Raw genomic sequence first — 19,789 nt, 5'->3', positions numbered from 1 at the left:
CTTAGAGGCGGATGAACACACACACACGCATGTACATTCACACACCCTTCTGCTTCACCATGAAGCCGTGAGTGCACCAGCCTGGTCCATGGGCTTTAACCTATTCACCTTACAGAACCCAGTGGAACTCTCTCAGCCCTTTGATGGCTCCTCTCCTCTGGTTGAATACAACACATCTGCCTGCAATGAAGGCGAGGCTTCAGTCAATAAGAAACCATGCTTCCTGCTGCGCAAGGGCACCAACGTATTTGCAATGACTGATAAGTCATAGTGATTGTGCACTAGTTTCCTCAGTGCACAAAAAGGTGGCTTGAGAGTGAGTGAGCGTGTGAGCGAGCGAGCAGAGGAAGGGAGGGGAGCGGGAGGATTGGAGGAGGAGCTTTCAGGAAATGATGCTTTTGTTGGTAAGTGACTAGAGTTACCGGCAGTCAGACCCATTTTACTGTACATGGTGTAACTCAACCGCATTTGTAGTGTAAACAGTATTGCGCTCTAGACCCAGCCACTACACACACCCTGCTGTTTACCGCTATATTTAATCGGGCTGGTCCACTTTTTAATGATTATTATATTTAGAAACAGCCAGTTGCCCATCTAAATTCATACCCTTTTCCTGTTCAGGCTCACCATAATACCTCTGCTATTTTAATTCATGGAAAGTACTACATTGCTAAAGGTGAAATAAAGGAATTACTTTGAACAAAAAAGAAGGGAGTGGCCATGCATGCAAATGCAGCATAACTTGTTAGGCTGCATTAATTTAGCATTGTTGATGAAAAATACAAAATGCATCAACATGACAGGTGCATGCCGTAAAAAGATATTTTTTGAGGCAAACATTATCTTGTCCATATTGAGGTTATCGACTGCAATTCATATACTTTTAAAATGTGTCTGCAAATGAGTTCTTAACAAGCTAACCATGCACGCAAATTACTGCTCAGGTTTGTCACTGATAAAACAAATGGGGTCCATTATACACATACCCTGCTTCCAGGAATCCATGATATCACGTCAGTGTAATATACTGTAATGCCTATCTTTGCGAGACTAAAATGGAGAAAATACGCTCATAGACAGAGTGGCGCCTATCCATGGTGTCATCTTATAAGTGGGGATCCTCAGTTGAGTGAGTGTGTGTGTGCGTGTGTGTGTGTCTGTGTGTGTGATTGTGTATTCTGTAGTAAGCAAACTGGCACCAGAGAGGCTTGAATCTATGAATCATCAAGAAAAAGCAAACCAGACCTTATTACTGATATTTGTTTTCCAGAGAGATTCTGTCGACTTCTGTCATCAAATGACTTCTTTGCTCATTTGTCACAATACAGTCTGTTTCCATTATGCCGCAGAAAAGGACAAAAACGGATTTCAGCAGACAGTGAGGACAGTGGAAAAAATTAATTAAGTTAAAGTCTATTAGAATCTGGGGTTATCAATCTGATAATTATCGAGCAATATGATGAACTATGATGTCCGATGTTAAAGTGCTGCAATGGGCTTTCTAAAACTTGCGCAAAAACTAGAATGTTCTCCTTGACGGGCCCTGCCAGCGTGGCACTAAAATGTAGTGTTATATTCTTTTACAAAGTCATATCTGACAATAGTGTAAAAAATGCAGTTTCAATTGTGCCTTCCTACTGCAGACTGAATGAGAGAGTGCAACAGAGGGAGAGCACTGCTCTGTGTGTGAGGGGGCGGGGCCAGGGAGCACATTGAAGTCCTGTGACCACCTACAAATGTATCAGGCATGTGAAGTGATGGAGCATTACTATATATCAGCGTTAGCAGAAATTTGTCTTATTGACTGCCATCAGTAGTCTTCCAGTAAACAAGACGGCATTAGCTTGTGGCAGAAGCTAATGTTTATCGGTGAAATAAGATGTTGATGATCAAGTGTTCCACTTTACTTAAAGCACCAGTCTCCACATCTTACCAAGCAACCTGTACAGTAAGATAACCTCACCCTTGAAAATGCTTATGATGCCAAAAAAGGTAACAATAAAATGTAAAAAAATGGGACCGAGAAGTTTCCCTTCAGGGAATAGGCTAACCCAGCATGCTATTGCAGTTAAAATGTACACTGTTGTACTTGATGGCATCCATTACATTGGACAAGTGCAGAGATTATAATGTAAAAAGCTCATGAATAGCCCAATAGCAGTTCTTGGGAGCCACACGCATGAAAATAGGAAATGGCATGTTCCCATTATAGCTTATGAAAAGCACTTCTAAACTGTAAATTCCAGCATCAAGGAAATCATCAAGTATATTCCCGCATTTTGGCAAACACACTTCCAATACACTGTTGTGGGACCTCTGAGAGTTATTTCAAAGCATTGAAAAATACAATAATATGTGACCTCTAACATTCTTCTTGGTTATATTATATAGACTTCAGAAGACTGGGGGGAAAAACCTTGTAAATGACTTGCTCAGACAGGCAATTCATGAAGAGACCAGCCAGACTGTTCTTCTGTTGTGTTCCAATAATGGCCCTCAATCAGAGGAATAGAACCAACAGAATAGCCAAAGGAAGGATAATTGTCATCCTCAGCCAGAAAGTTAAAAAAGACCTCATAGTACTGGTTCATACAGAACATGACCTCTGGGGGTCTGGGAGTCAAGAAGGATGTTAAATTACAGCGTCCCAGTGATGACATGCGTGGACATGAATGGGTAGGCAGTACGATAGTTGTCTAGACAACACAAGGCTTTAATCAGTCGGCTCTTTGGTACATTAGGCAAGGTGACTACACACGGGAAGAAAAGGCCTGGATGTAAGGCCAAGACCACTCCATCTGATAAGCGAGGAAAAAACTTGGAAGTATTATTGACCAACCTGGGAGAAGTCACCATTCCTGGGGAGATTGAGGCAGGAGAAATCCATGTCGGAGAATGCAGAGTACATGTCAATCTGCACATCCGGCGTAGTGGCGGTGGTAGTGCTGCTGCTGTTCAAGTGGTATTGCCTAAAAGGAGAGAGTCAGGGGTTACTTCTCTAATAATTGTTGTCAATCTTTATCCCATGGCTACATCCGACTGCAGCTGTGCAACAACTTGAGGAAAAAAATGTACCTGTTTTAAGGCAAAGACCATCATTCACCACCACTACCACCATTCTCCTTTTAACCGGATTAGCCACCGCTCTTAAGACCTCATGGACCAAAACAAAAATAACCGTTCCTTGCGTGAGTGCAGCTCATTATGCCATTACGAAAAGAACTGAAAGAAGGTGAATGAACACACCCAGGACCAAACATTTTTTTTGTTCAGGAGAAACTGAACAAAGTGCATTCCCACTTTGCATCTCTACCAATCACGTGCCATGGCTTAGGCTCAGAAGGAACTGCGTCGAGGTCAAATCTATTTGCAGGATTTGTCTCCTGTGTCCTCAAGCACGGGTCAGAGATCTTGGTATGTTTAACATAACAGTATAATAGAAACCAGTGTATGTAAGTATATAAAAACAGTCAAAAGCTATTATTGAAAATATCAATCGATTAAAAAAACATTTTGTGATGATGCTGGGACAGATCCAGCAAATGTCGTTGTGTGATTTTGCAATAAAACAAATGGAAACATTTTTCCCACACTGGAAATCCCCTTCTTTGCCCTTAAGCCATCACATGACACACAATATGACAGTGATATAAGCGCAGCAGAGGTCCTGGCAAGTTAGCCTGAGCTTCTCCCCGATAGCAAATGATAGATTTACAATTTTAGTCGCATCGCTCACACTCTGTAGTCGCACGCAGATCAGGTGCTCCTCTTCATCATCACTTCACAACTGCCTACCTAAGCCGTCCATTGGTGAACTCCTGGTGGGCATTACCAGTCTGTGCAAAGCTTGCACAAACTTTGTTCCACATTAAAATGATCATCAGACATGTTAAACTGGTTTTGTTAGTGTTGAGTAACTACAATGACACCGCCAAAGTCCAACACAATTCACTCAGTGACACTGTACAGGAAACTGAATTTGTTCCAGGCTCAGATTGGCAAGATTGTAAATGTTTTTTTTACTGTACAAGTGAAGTTTAAGTAACATTTCAATTCATCTGTTGTGCCATGTGTAATAGGTGTATTTGAAATTCACTGATTACTGATTGTATTGCCCATACTGTATTTAGCAGCCATACATATCCCTGTCTCATTTCCTGGTCTATGGCTATCATCACACTGTCATCTTTGCTATCATTGGTTCCCCTCTGTGGTGGCATTACAAAGAAAGAAAAGCTTGAACATTGTGCAGGGGTCGGCAACCCTCGGCTCCAGAGCCATTTGTGAGTCTTTAGCCTCCTCCTCCAAGCACTGTGACTTTCACTGAAGTTGAGGAAATGTGCATTTTCCAAAAAATATGAAATATCCGACTCACCACAAGTCCGTGAGTGCATCTAGACTGCGTTCTGACTGTTGATTGGATGAGCAAGGGAAGGGGGGTAGGCTAGTGTACTGGAGAGAAAAACGGTGAGGGAGTTTTGAGTTGAGTCTCAAGTAAGTTACAGCGCAGTAAAATAAAACTAATTAATGAGTATCTGTTCTCCAAATGAAAAAATAAATAGAAACGTATTCAGAAAATGAAAGCATGCCTCTCTGCAAGGACAGTACCAATACAGGCTCAAAACATTGGCTGCTCACTGGGCTGAAGTCTCTCAGGATTTGCTAACACGCCACAAAAGATGATGACAATGATGAATACTGAGGATTACTATTCCTGGAAGGTTATATTGGACTCCAAACTGGGGACTCTTCGGGCATTCAACTGTGTAGGATGCACTCTACATCTAGTAGACATGAACTAACACAAGGTTATCACTGTCAATTTGTATAGTTTATATCATACTGGTGTAAATGTGGGTTACACAACTCCAAGAGGAGCCCTGACGCTCCATACTGCAACTTTACACTTGCTCAGTAAAGTTGTGAGAAACAGTTGTCTTCACATGAAGCCTGAATGACTCAATGACTCGACACAACACAAAGTAATATCCCTGATATTAAACTACTAATTTACTCTACAACCGTCATTCAACTTCCTTCCATCCACTGCAATTATGAAATTTGAAACATTTGTGCTATCAACAGGTTGCAATCATCCATAGAGTCTGGCTGCAGGCAGTGTCACTGAGTGAGAAGGCAGGTTAAGTGGTGTATAGCATACCTTAGTTCACATCAATAACAGCATGTTACAAAAGGATATTTTGTTGGCAAACCTCTTTTGCATAGTTTTTACAGCATGCATTGAGCTCTCTTGAGCTAAGGTAGAACCATAGTAAAACTATGTCTAAATGATGACATCATCATCCTGACCTGACAAACTGCTTTCACATTATGAGTAGTGTTGTGATGCGGAGGGTATTACCGCAACTTACACAACCTCTCTTGTGCTTGCGCATATGTCCCTTTGAGAGTCACCTCTCATTTAGCTATGAGGTCATAAAGGCTAAAGAGAGTGCAAGATTAAAGCAAATATGTTTAAAGGTTTTTTTTTTACCTTGGCTCCTGAGCTCCCCCTGCAGTTTTAGATTACAAGTTTAAATTGTAATTTGTGCTAAACACCAACAGAAAGAATGTGTGTTATACTATATGCATTTCATGTTTTGAACATTTTAAGCAGTCCACCAATAAAACAGAATGTTAAAACCAGTGTTGCTAAGGGAAAATGTGCAGAGCTGTGCAAACCCTGTTCAAGTCACTGACTGACATAGTAGCAGTTTTCTGCCATGTTTTGTGTTCAGAAATTGTATAGAAAGTATATTCTTAAACACAAATCCCATTCAACACAAATGCTGCTTTTCGGACACAATTGCGGCTGGGCTTTGGAGCATTCTGTTTTTCAAACTAGTATTGGGGGAACTGAAAACCACACTGCATTGAACGCATCACTCCAAACAAGACAGATTGACAACTAACAACAAAGGAGAAGAACGAGGGTCTCCTGTATTTACATTTCAAAATGTGGCTGACATTCAAGGGTGGAAAAAAACTGATCAGAAGGGCGCAGGCTCACTTGATAGTGGGGCCTCTTGATCCTTCTGATTTCTGGGTTTTCAAGCAGGGGGTGTCAGAAACGTTACCACAAGGATAACTGGCTTGTGACAGCAAAGCGATCACAACGACATTGCTTTTTGATTCTTCCCATCACTGTGTAGCAGAATTTACCATCCATTTTCTGTACCACTAATCCTCACAATGGTCGCGGACATGCTGGAGCCCATCACAGCTGTCTTCGGGCGAGAGGCAGGGTACACCAAGTGTTTGATTTTTAACCCACTACTCGGGAACGTGAAATGGGTCAAATAATACCTTACATAATAGCTACTAGAGTGGGCTGCACGGCAGGCAAGTGGTTAGCAAGAAGGCCTCACAGCTAGGAGACCCGAGTTCTATTCCACCCTCGGCCATCTCTATGTGGAGTGGTTAGGATATTGTCCACATAGTCAGGAGATTGGTGGGTTTTGGGTTTCTCTGTGTGGATTTCTCCCATGCATGCAGGGGTTTTCTCCCGGTACTCCGGTTTCATCCCACATTCCAAAAACATGCTAGGTTAATTGGCGACTCCAAATTGTCCATAGGTATGAATGTGAGTGTGAATGGTTGTTTGTCTATATGTGCCCTGTCATTGGCTGGCGACCAGTCCAGGGTGTACCCCGCCTCTCGCCCGAAGACAGCTGGGATAGGCTCCAGCACTCCCGCGATCCTCGTGAGGCTAAGCGGTAGAAAATGAATGAATGAATGAACAGCTACTAGATCCAAGTATATAGCAACACTGCAAGGGCTAAAAATGCATAGCAGCCCCCCTTGTCCAACTATTCCCTAAAAACGTATACCATAGTTGTTTTTCACTTGGATATGATGGCTTTGGCTATGATGACCATGTCAATGCTGTCAATGTCAGTGCTTAGGGCTGGGCAATATAGAAAACTTTATTTAAAACCAAAAATGCCATTGCTTGATGTAACAAAGCAACTTACTGGTTTCCAGATTGCATAGGGCAGTGAATGCCGTATCCCGCCTGCTGAGAGAAGGACCTCCAGGATCCAGAGGAGCCAAATAGCGAACTCTAAAACACAAAACGTGATAATCAGTCAAGCACAGGAACCAGAAGATGATGAAGTGAACAAGGTGCCTTCTGTGTACCTCCATGTTAGGGGAGGCGACAGAGAACAAGTTGCTGTCCAGCTGAGGGCCTTCTGGATGCAGGTAGTTCTCCCCGTCCATGGCCAGCGCTGAGGGGAGGGTGGGCATCAGACTACAGTGTCACGCATGACCACACTACAGTCGATGACATATGCTACAGCCCAAACTGCCACCCCTGTGATGCTGGCTGTGTCTGATATTATACTTCTAGCACGGACAAATCCTCTCCATGACCTGTAAGAGACAGCGAGGATTGGGGGATGGGGGGGGATACAGAAACCGTGTTAATGACGTCAATATATGCAGGCCCACATTTGTATACTCTGACCCCACCTATAATTTACTGTGGATAGATTGTTAGTTTTCACTTTGATGTTTCCTGGTTCTTGTTTGCACACTGATGCCTTTTCATTCTATTGCACTCAAGAGAAAAATGCAGTGTGTGTGTGTATAAAGTTGAAGCCGTCTAATATGTTAAGAGCAGCCTCTTGAAATTACCTTAAAGCATATCTGACTCCCTCTTTTGATGTTCCACACTGAAAGCTCAGCTAACATCCCACAAATATCACCCCATTTGACAGCTGAATCAATCCAATCTCACCACACTCTCGCAATGCGTATCGTTTTGCAACACTCTCCTCGCCTCAAACGAATCTAGTGTGTAGTTCCTTACCCCCACCCTGGGCTACCTTACTTCACTCTTGCAGCCACCAATACGGGACAAATGCCAGGCGTGTTCACTGGGGACAAAGCTGAGGTAATAAACCCTAATAGAGTTCACGAGGCTCAAAATAAGAGGGGCTTTGTCTGTCTTGGTGTGTGCATGAGAGGGACCCAAAATGTTCACCGCTCACACAGACACGCACACAAGAATACACACACACACACACACACACACACACACACACAAAGAAGCCATTTTGTTTTTAGGAGCGCATTGTTTGCATAAGCCCAAAAAAACAGATACTACAAAAAGGAAATGTACAAAATGTAAAAAACTAATAATTGCACCTTCAAATTACCAAAGCATACTTGAAAAGCACATTTTACGGCCACACTGTAGTCCATCGGGCATCTTCTGGATATCCTCGTGCATTTCAGTTAATAACCAGATGCATGTTTACAGGTACATAATTCAACATCGGAGTAAGTAGAAGCAGCGCTTGTTTAATCCTACTCATTCTCTGTGTAAAAGCAATTACCGAGACTTTGCTCACTTCTGTGTTCAACATGTGCCATCGTCTTGGCCGTGTGATCCCACGAAGGCTGAATAAACAAGCAATGGTATTGACGAAGAGGAATGCAATGGACACGGCTGCACGGTTTGCATGAGTTTATATTGAAGTCATCTTTTATAGCCGACATGTGTTTTGCACACAACACTCCACAGGTGTCATACTCAGGCTACAATATGGCGGATGTCTTGTCATGTTGGTCCAACATAGGGATGATCGATTACATAATCGATTACGATCACATTTATGATAATATCACAATATGATACACCGCAAAGATAGGGATTTGACTGGTCACTTAATCTGTGCACCTTGTGCCCACATATGGAGTGAGTGAGCAGAGCAGACAGGTGAGACCCCCGCTGAGGATACTGTAGCTCTCTGTGGTGCTGGATTCCTGGGCACTGTGTTGTGTTTGTTGACGGTAATTAACAGGAGACTTGGAGCATTTTGCAGACAGTGACCCCGTTTATTTCCTGGTGTGAGACAATGTGCACTGGTCAACTCCGTGAGGCTCATATTACACACTACAGTGACAATTGTAGTGATAATTAGGGTTGGCGGATATGGACCTTAGCATACATCACAATATTCTTGGGATGTATCACGATTTTGATGCTTTATTATTCAGACATGATGCTTCCAAAAACTAATGATGTTTTGAGTCAATCTCATAATTAATTACACTTTGGCAATTTTAACCCTTTAAAGCAGGGGTCGGGAACCTTTTTGGCTAAGAGAGCCATGAAGGCCAGATATTTTAAAATGTGTATCTGTGAGAGCCATATGCATTTTTTAAAACATTGAATGAAATAAAATGTGTGCATTTTTATGTAAGACCAACAGTTTTAGATATAATGGGCTCTAATTGTGTAGACCAGGCACACTACCGCACGCCAATGGGGTGTGGCCAGCACACTTTCGTGAGCAGTGCAGTGTCTAATAATAAATCAAATACTTGTTGCCATTAATACAACTTCTGCTGCTGCATAATTTTGCACCATACTCAGTATATTTCATTCTTTTGGCCATCTTTGCCAGAAGGCTTGGTTCTGCAGCTTTAGCTAGATGACTATTTGACTAAAGGAGAAAAGTTTATATTTACATGTTGACATCTCAATGACCGAGGTAGACTACCGCATTACCCAGTAATAATCGAGTTTTGGTGTTTGACCTGGAAAATATCAGGAAAGATGGATATGGTCGGCCGTATTGCAGTAGAAAATAGATGGACGAATTAAAATGCATAAAAAAGTTGTTGATTTTTAATATTATTTTAAACAGTCATTTCTGTGATGTTTACTTTAAAATGTTAGCAAAAATACATTTTTATTGTGGTAAGAAATGCTTGAGAGCCAGATACAGTCATCAAAAGAGCCCTACCTCTGCTTTAAAGGCTAGTATGTTTACATAAACCATCTTGTTTTTAATTAAAAAAACAACTCACACATAGGTTTCAAACATCAATAGCAACACTGACTTAGTAGCAAGGAAGTGACAAACACTGTATTCCTGCATGCTTCGAATGGGATTAAGTAGTGCCATCTGGTGGACTGAAAAACATGAGGACAGTAGTCCAAATGGGTCTTTTTTTGCTTACTGTTGCCATTTAGGCTAATTTAAGGCACAACAAATCTAAATTGTAAAATCTAATTTTAACAACTAAATGTCCCCAAGATGCAAATAAAACTGACTTGTGTCGTTCATACAAAAACCCTCAGTGACAGACCTATAAAAAAATTATCACAGTGTCACAGTGAAACATGACAAGCAAATAGAGCACTGAACAAATTCAGTACTGGACTACACTGTGGTGGTGTGTTTTAAGCACATTAGCATCTCCAACAATCCTCATCCAGACAGCGAACTGAATGGTGGCTTTTAATGCATTTGAACCAGCAACTAGGTCTAAGACTTAGGTCTAAGGCCCTCATCCTGTAAGCTCATCACGCTCCAGTGAGAATAATCAATACTGATCATTTTAAAGATATTCCTGTCCAGTAGGGCCTCCCCCCACAAGTGGGAGGTGGTAAATTCTGTTATCTGTAGGGGGAAGTGTGCTGGATTTATGGATTTAGGCATACAGAAATAAAATCACATAAAAACAAATAAAAAATGCCCAATGCACCACATGGGATACAAGGGCTCATTCACCAAAATGTAGCCGCCACTTAATTCATCTTAAAATCGGAAGAAAGAAGCCTTTTACATGTGTTATCTTTTAAATCTGTTTATTACCAGAGTAGGTGGTATAAAACCCCCACCCAAGTCTCTCTCACTCTCTTTGGGTGGCCTGAAGCTCCCAGTGGCTCCCTTTAGGCAGATGAGGCTGATAATGCAATTGTAAAAGCTTTGCAAGAAACACATCATAAACAAAGATATGCCAAAACACACCACTGCTGAGATTAGTCCCAGCCACATTAAGTATGTTTTGTGTAAGATGACAGAAGTCACATTTGCCACTTTAAAAGACGAGCTTTACACCATCCAAAGGGTACTTGGTAAGTACAGTAAATGTGCTCTGTGACTCTATGCTGGTGGTCTTAGTGAGTATCAATGGCTGCCACAACACATGGCCATCATCCAGGGAAGTGTGACTTCCTTAAGCTGCTAAATCATACTTAAAACTCACGAGGAGTTACACCAACTGGTCGTGTGTGTGTGTGTGTGTGTGTGTGTGTGTGTGACTGGCTCCAAGAAGCGCTATTTTGCACTTTATTCACTTTTTAAATATACACTGTAACTCTAAACTTGAATGCCTTGCAGTTGACCCTCATTTATCGTGGTTAATAGGTTAAGCAAATTTCTGTTAAGCAGGAGTCAATATTAATAAATAGAATATTTTTGTAGTTGCGAATACAATTTTTATCATTACATGAAATAACACCTATATAATGACCTTTTCACTCCGATTATTATTTGTTTACAGCACTTTGTATTACTGTGTATTACACTCAACTGTAATACACAGGCTACAGGATCACTGCAGGGACACAACAGGTGGCCATGACATTAAACATTAGCAAGCTAGGGAATTAGCCTCTAATTTCTTTATTCTAAAGAGAGGGACAACTGTATATCACACAAAACACCATAACATTCAGCTGGGACAGGAGGACTTAGAAATTTGCAACACAAACATAGCTTTGTGAGCTACATCGCTAATCTTACTGTAGCATTGTAAAATCAACATCAGGCTTGGTTAGCCTATTCACTGAACAAAAGCATAATTATCAAATTCAGCTCAAACATCTGCCTCTGCCTGACAGTGCTTAGGGCTGGGCAATATGCACCAAAAATTATATCCAGATTGAGGTTAAATATCAATATACAGTATATAACAATATTATTTCCACAAACTGAGGTTAGACAAATGTCAAAGCCAAATATGTGTGCAAAGTCTTATTAAAATGTAAAGAATGTTATAGAAAAATGTAGTAATTAAGTAAAATGGGATATTCACTTTAAGTATTTAAATAAGTAACTCCAATATAATTCAATCTTCAGTGCAATCATGCTGCACTGTCAGCAGCCAAATTATCGCATTAGCGCTTCCGTCTCACATTCCCCATGACGACATACAGTAATATATATCGTCTTTTTTGCTGGTCACTCCCACTATACAGGCTCTCCTCCTTCGTATCTCCGAGGGGATCTCACCGTAGCAAAGGGGTGCTCAAAGCTGACAGCTTTGACAACAACCATTAACTAACTAACAAAAATGCTGCAAATGCTTTCATTTCAATAATGGAAAAGTGAAACAAAATACCTAAACCGCTTTCAAAAAGTAATTGCTCCCTCTCTTGTCCTTATTTCACACACTCAGCTGAGTTGCATGATAACTATCCCAGTGGTTCTTGTGTAATCCAGGGAGACAAAGTGCAATGACAATATGACCCCCTAAAAATAAGTGGAACAGTGCAGACAGCCTTGCTGTGGGGCTTCTGGTTTTCTTTCGCAAGACTAGGGGGTTTCTAAATGTGGTACCTTGAACCTCCCCTAAGAAAACATTAATTAAATGGCTTGGGCCTCCACTACTCCCCAATAATATAGCTATCTTTCGGTCAGTAAAAGCTGCAGAAGTAACCATAGACATATGCAAATGACCAATATAGCAAAGCTCCACTGTCAATGACAACTGCCCTGCTTCTTTCGTCACTGATTAAGAAAGCTAATCCCACACACACCGGCCATTCATCACTAATATGCATGTCCATCAGCATCACCTGTAATTATGTCAGAAATTATCAGGGCGCAGCCGTCTTCCTGCAGAGTAGCAAGGGGGCTGTTAGTTGGTTATGATTGCCTGGACCGGCTGCCTGGATTCATTAGCTACTGTGATGAAATATTCATAAAAGGAGCGAGTTACTTCCCAGGAAAACACTGGGCTCCGTCATGCAAAAACAGCCTACATTATTCATCAGCACCTTTTATCGACACAAAAGGCATCTATTGCTTCAGTGCTAAACACACACATGTGCTGAGCCATGAGTCCTAGTTGGATAATGAACTGATCTGTTGTCTGAAATAGAAACAAATCGGCGTTTAAAAGTGATATTGGCCACAGACAAGGACATCACACGAGAACATAATGAATAATTGAGCATGAGCCATTTATTTAGCCGCTACAATTTATCCTGATTAGATTCTCATCAATTACTCCAAGTGGCTCTTCAGCACTGTTTTGCCACGGTGATTAATATGAGGGCGTCCACAAACACACAGGAAGGAGTGAGATATTGTAGCGATTTATCCCTGAAGAGGGCTCTTAATTGACCTATTGTGATGAGCGGGTTTATTGTGGTAAATAAAAACAGTACAGAGCATAACAGTGAAAAGGTCTTAGGCATGGCAACCAACCCAAAAACAATATGAAAAAGCAAGATAAGCAAGTCATAGTTTAATAGAGTAAGGACACGCTGTAGGTGGGAATATGTCTTTTTTTGTCTTCTACCACCACTCAGAACATGCAAGGTGAAAGGCTCACTGAATCAAAAGAGAGAAGCATCCAATTAGCCCCGTTTTGTTCCATGTTTGAAACACAGCTCTGCCTAATTGTGTTGTCTGGTTGCCAGCTAAGTAATAGCACCATTACTTACTTCATCTAAAGTAGCTTGTTATCTTACTCCATACAAAACATACAACAGTAGAGTGAGCTTCGACATGTACAGTATGTCATGTCATTTCTCTGTGCGAGACTGATACATTATTAGATGTTTCTGTCTATTCTTGTAAACTGCCATGAAGACACATTGTGCAACTTTTTAAGTCTCAACTTGCTAGATTAAATCCACTAAGAAGCATCTCAGGAGCATCTATGTGATCTGATCTGACTAATCTTAAATAACTCTGATGTAATGTAAAATTGCCATTGCTTCTCCTTGAACGATAAACATGGCAACAGCTGTACAACTTCATAGACAAAACAGAAACATATCACTCACTGGCGCAAAGTAGTAGGTAGGATTGCAAGATAAAGCACTTCATGTTTGGTTCCTTTCTTGCACACTGCCACCTTCATGTTACTGTATTTTAATTCATGGTAGTAATGCCATAGTTGACAGGCTTCAGGTTGCCCCTGTTCTTGTGAGACAGCATTTTCCAAATGAGAAATCACATTTTAATCTCGCTTACGGCATCCCAAGTTCATAGGGTTGATATTTTTTGACAGTAAACTGACAGAATGGTCTGTGTGATGGAAAAGTGGGAGAAATAAAGTATGATGATAACCATAAAACCAGAAATGTAAGTTATTGCGCTGTGGGAAAGCAATTAACATGTCTCGGTCCTGGCTACTCAGAACAAACAGTGACAATAAGCTGACATCAATAAATAAATGAAGAAAAGCAACTGGATGTACACCGCGAATATGCATTGTAAATTGTGAGGTTTTATGATAGTGACAATTGGACTCAGGAACAGATTATTTTTATTTCCATGCAGAAATGTAAAATTGCCCTCCTTTCCCGAACAGATGGTGTTCTACCACATTGGCTGCAAAACACACACACCAGGGCTGTATGTAAATATAATGAAAGTGCAGAGATGACATGCATCAAAAGTGAGCAAAATTACAGGTATGCAGAGATAGCCTGGCCTGCGTGGGCCTTCATTTTCCCTCTAGAGTAATTTCATCACAGCTAAAAGCAAGCATTCATTCACTCACTGACCAATAAGTGTCATGTGAGCATTGCTATAAAATATTAGGTGTGACAAACATTATGGAAATATGGTTAGCCTGGAATGTGTCAAGTAAGATGCATTTCCATTTCAATCAGACCAAACACAGTCTCTTTTTCTATACATAAGAAGCTATTTTGTTTTCTTTGCTGCTAGATAGCTGTCCAAACAGACTGCAACCAGTGCTCTTGTGCATCTCCATGTTGAGTCTTAACTGGGCTATTTCTTTATCACTCCCCTTGATACAATATATATTGTGTTGATGGTTTCATTTCATTCAATTTGGCAGGGACAAGCATTTATATTTTACAAGTCATACACTATATAGCACTTGTAGCCATGGATAATTTGCACTCTCATCTTCAGAAGAGCCTTTACAAAAACAACAATGGCACAACCAAGAGTCTATCTATTTATTCTATTATTTATTATTACTTATCTTCTTTTTTGTCTGTTATTATATGGGACAATTCGTTGGCAATTTCACTACTGTGTTTTTGTGCAATGACAATAAAGGGAGTCTATCTATCTATCTATTTAAAACACATGCGACAAAGGCATAAAACATTTCACGGTGGTTTTAGTTATGATCACTAATGCCCCTTATCCAGCCTGACATCTTCATTGGGTCCGCTGCTGACCGTAGACAGCGGATTCCTTACTTGTCTCTACCCACCACCTCTCAGCTGTGGTTACTCAGAACCTCATTTGTAACTCCGATAGTGCAGCAGAGCAGAGTCATATTCTCTGCTATGGAATGCATGACATGTCTAGGTTTACGTTCCAACTACGGTGTACAATACACGAGGCTGGGTCTGTGAAAACGAGAAGAAATTTTAAGAAATCACAATAAAATAATATGAAAAAAATATCTGCCAATTTATGGCAATCTACTAATTTAATTGACAAGATCTTGTGACACCCCTGTTCACAATGTAAAATAAACTACGATGGATGTCAAGTGACACATTTTCCTACTTCATGTCCCAGTTCAGTTCAATACATACCATTCATTCTTTCATTCATTTCATTTCCTCGCAAGGGTCGCAGGCATGCTGGAGCCTATCCCAGCTGTCTTCAGGCGAGAGGCGGGGTACACCCTGGACTGGTCGCCAGACAGGGCACATATAGACAAACAACCATTCACACTCATACCCATGGACAATTTGGAGTCACCAATTAACCTAGCATGTTTTTAGAATGTGGGAGGAAGCCGGAATACCAGGAGAAAACATGAAAACAAACAGAGAGAGCATGCAAACCCCACACAGTAATCGAACTCAGGTCTCCTAGCTGTGAGGCCTGTGCGTGAACCACACGTCCACTGTGCAGCCCCAAGACCAATACCAATAATAAATAAAATAAAGAAAGAAACAACTGCTTCTTACAGTCTACCAGTTATTTCACTGATATTTCAAAACCACAATTCACAAGGACCAATTGCTTTAATTATTTAGATAATCAAGCATTTTATTTCTTAAATGGACATTGTGCATAGTGTAGGTGCTGTTCTCATTCTAGTAAATGCTTTTGTTTTTTTTGCAATAGATTATATAGTACATCCTTGATACATATTTTTGATAATTTTGTGTTTCAAGACATTGCCAGACTGTCAAATTTAGGAATCCCTGAAAAGGTAGGATGGCTGCTTTGTCTTGCCGCTTCTTAATTTGTCTATATTAATCTTGTTGAATCATATGTCAATGTCTAAATTTCATAAAATCCACCAACATTGAAAAGACTAATAACCAAACAATAATGTCATCATTCTGTGTAATTCTGTGTCAAAATACACAGGAGTAGGGGGATGGGGTGAAACTCTCCAGGGTAAGACATCACCATAAGTGGCAGAGACAGATGTCTGCCTGTGCTACTGAGGTATGCTCAATCGTGATCATTCCTGACAATGCATAGGCACTGTATATGCTCAGATAATTACACTTGCACACTACATCTAATGAGATTCTATATTACAACTGTATTAAAAATTCTACCATTACAAACATGGTAATTGTATAAAGTGCAGTCCTCCATGAGGGGAATTACCAATCGAAATGAAATACATGCTTTGTGCAATTTAATACTTGTAAGCATTCAATTGGAATCTCTTTCCCCTGAAAGGGCAGATTAGACAGTCCACACTTGCTTAAGTCAGCCTCCATTATATAAGTATGCAAATGCAATATTAAATTCAGTACATGGCATGGCAGAACAAGGGTTCAGTAACCTCTCGTGATGATGAAATTGAGGGGTCAATTGGGGTCAAATCTCCAGTAACAAGTCTGTAAAGTGTAATATAGTACACCTTGCTATTTTAAGCTCAAGTTCTAGTAAGTCGTACAAATAATTTCATGTTTTTCGCTCCTCTGATACACCACATGTCAACCCCAATTGAAAACGTAGGCAATGGAACAAACACTCATCCACCAACATGGCTGTAATATTAATCCAGCGTTTCCTTCCTTGAATGAGTCATTGCTTTCTTTTCCCAGAAGGATTTTGACATGTTTTCCCAAGAACCCTATGATAATACATGGCGGACACCAGTCCGAAATATCCTCTGGCTGCTGAAGAACTCATGTGGCAAAAGGAGATATCCACAAAGCCTCAAGTCTGGACACCACACAGTCAGTACATGGGTAATCACAAAAGACCAGTTTGTTTCCCAAAACATTGCAGCTCCTTATCCATCAACAACTGTCCATTATTTTACACTACACTAACCAAAAAAAAAAAAAACCAAAAAAAATCCATGACATACTAACTTATGAGTTTCCAGGAAAACAGGAAGAGGTGTCTGCAGCCAATGGGATTTCTCAACATCCATTTAACCCTCTCTACATTTGTTTCTCTTCCCTTCTAACCAGCTCAAAGGCCATAAATGAGATTTATCACTGGTAACAATTGACGAGGGAGGGAGTGAGGTTGGAGAATAAAGGCTGAATCACAGCCGGCAACAGCAGGCGGGCACGGATGGATGGGCCGAAACTGAGCTATGGTTCATCTTATCAGGGATTGTATAAAAAAGTGAAAACAAAGACACATTTCCTCTCAATCCTCTTCCTTTACTAAATATAATTTGTACCAAGGATTACGACAAGACAGAGGTTTTTCAAATGTGAGTAAAAACATAACACAATAATAATTACAGCTTTAAAATGTGTTATTTTGAAATATCTTTATTGAAATTTTATTGAAAAAAACATTATTTATGTTGAATAGTCTTTTTTAAACAACATAAATATGCCTGTCACAATATTCAATAAACTGATTACTCAAATGACAAATAAAAACTAAGTCAATCAGTTTGCCCACCACGATAAATTACATGTGAGTGTATGTTTGTTTTCCTATCTCTCCTCACTACTTACCACACATGCTGGATGACAAGAGGGGTCACTCTGCAAATTTATGGGTGTGTTGATTTTCTGTTGGAAATAACTGTAAAAGGGAATCCTGCTCTCAGCCATTTAGCCTCTTGATCGCAGTTGGTGGCAGGGGGACTGTTAGTGAATTGATACACAGAGAAATCCACCAGATTAGCGTTAGCACATGTTTGTGTTGTGAGCTAACTTGAATATGAATGAAGGCACACAAGTGATGGTTTCTAAAGCAAATGCCACAGCCCCAGTGTGGAAATATTTTAAACAGAATGAACAGTGTGAGCAAATGAACACAGACAAACTGATTGAAAAGTAGTGACGATGAAGAAGGGGAATAGGAGCAACTTGCATGCACACCTCAAATACACTCATTTATTCTTAATAGAGACAGGTTCTATTTTTTAATTGTTTTTGGTTACGATTGTGATTCTTAGGTGCTGAAGTGGAAGCCTAGGCTCTAATACATTTAATCTGTTTGTTTCCACTTGAGTCACATTCTAAATGTTTACATTCTAATTGACATTTGTGGTGTCCTCTACTGACTAGTTTGGAACACATGGTCGTACACATGTAATACTGATATCCTCAATTTTACAATAATTACACAAATGGTCAGTGACTTATAGACAAGTCGCTAAGGCCTGTCCATGCTCCTGCAAAGATGTTTTGGTTGATGGTGGCTACGTTTTTCAATTGTGTACCAAATTTTGTGGCATACACCCTCAAGTTACAATTGGGTCTTTGATCAATTTCAATGACACCGTGTAGTGTATTTGTCAGAATATTAACAGCACAGGCAAGCCAGTAGGGGTGCATGTTTTGACTTTTTTTTTTTACCCTTGTGTGTGCTCAGAGCTAGAGGCGCTACCACTAAGGTGTGTCCTAATTTTTCCAGATTATTGTTTACAGTTATTGTGCATACATTACAGTAGTGGCCAACTTACTTTTACACCAACTATTGTTAAAAAGTGACAACAGCCTCCTTGTTTGACAATTAAATAAATCAAGTGTTTTAATATAACAGTGGTTAAATTATTTTTGCACTGTACGACAGTTAAACATGCCAGTACAGTCAATAGAGCCGTTATGGTCACAGTTTGACCAGGGAACCAATTATTCTTTTCCCCCTACAATTTCCTGTGGAAAAAATGTTCAAATTGGAAGTTGGTCAGCATTCACCAACAGATTGTGCTGTACCATGAGCACAATATCAACTTAGTCAGGTGGTGCACTGCTAAGGAAATAATTGGTAGATCAGACAGTATATCTGTAGAGTATGGTTTCAGGAGCCAGACAGATGTTGCTACAAAAGGGATGTGACAAGAAATGGCACAAAGGTCACTGACCAAGTCACTGGGGTTAAACAGCACTTGACCCCCAAAAAATTATATCAGTAAAATGCAGCAAGCACTTACAATATGCGTAACTAACCTTCTCAATTCACTACACATAGGCATGTAAGGAGGTACATGACTTCATGAGTAACTCCTGGAAACATCCCGCAGAGCTTGCACGAATGTTAACTTGATGGAAAACACGAGAGCTTTGGGAGCGTTTATGCAACAAGAATTTTCATTTTTCTCATCCCCTTGTGCTCTTAAAGGCACAGCAGGGCAGATTAAAGGTATTTACATAAAATACAGTACCGTTTAAACAAGAATGTTGGTGTTTTCACACCAACATTTGTGTCGTCAAATAAAAATAAGCCACGTTTGAGAAGTGAGCCACATCTGTTTACACACCGCACAAAGGAAGGCAGCGTAAGCTATACATTACAGTGTCACTCCTGGTAGCCGCCGCACGACAAAAAACGACACATTTACTCCACGTTTTGCGGCCAGACTACTTGAT

At 40.5% G+C, this 19,789-nt stretch overlaps 1 protein-coding gene across 1 annotated transcript in view; it reads right to left on the bottom strand.

Annotated features, from left to right (window-relative positions):
• Positions 1-19,789, bottom strand: part of sbno2b (strawberry notch homolog 2b) — a 48,078-nt gene that overhangs the window by 27,506 nt on the left and 783 nt on the right. The window contains exons 2-4 of the mRNA XM_058072773.2: positions 7,141-7,374; positions 6,975-7,063; positions 2,840-2,969 (exon numbers count right to left, since the gene is read on the bottom strand). Of these exons, the coding sequence (XP_057928756.2) occupies positions 2,840-2,969; positions 6,975-7,063; positions 7,141-7,248 (327 nt within the window). The 5' untranslated portion in view covers positions 7,249-7,374. The remainder of the gene's footprint in view (positions 1-2,839; positions 2,970-6,974; positions 7,064-7,140; positions 7,375-19,789) is intronic.

This window comes from Doryrhamphus excisus, linkage group LG4, assembly GCF_037039965.1.
Source record: "Doryrhamphus excisus strain RoL-2023G ecotype Guam linkage group LG4, RoL_Dexc_Guam_v1.1, whole genome shotgun sequence".
NCBI classification, from domain to species: domain Eukaryota; kingdom Metazoa; phylum Chordata; class Actinopteri; order Syngnathiformes; family Syngnathidae; genus Doryrhamphus; species Doryrhamphus excisus.
This window is presented reverse-complemented; position numbering and strand designations above follow the sequence as displayed.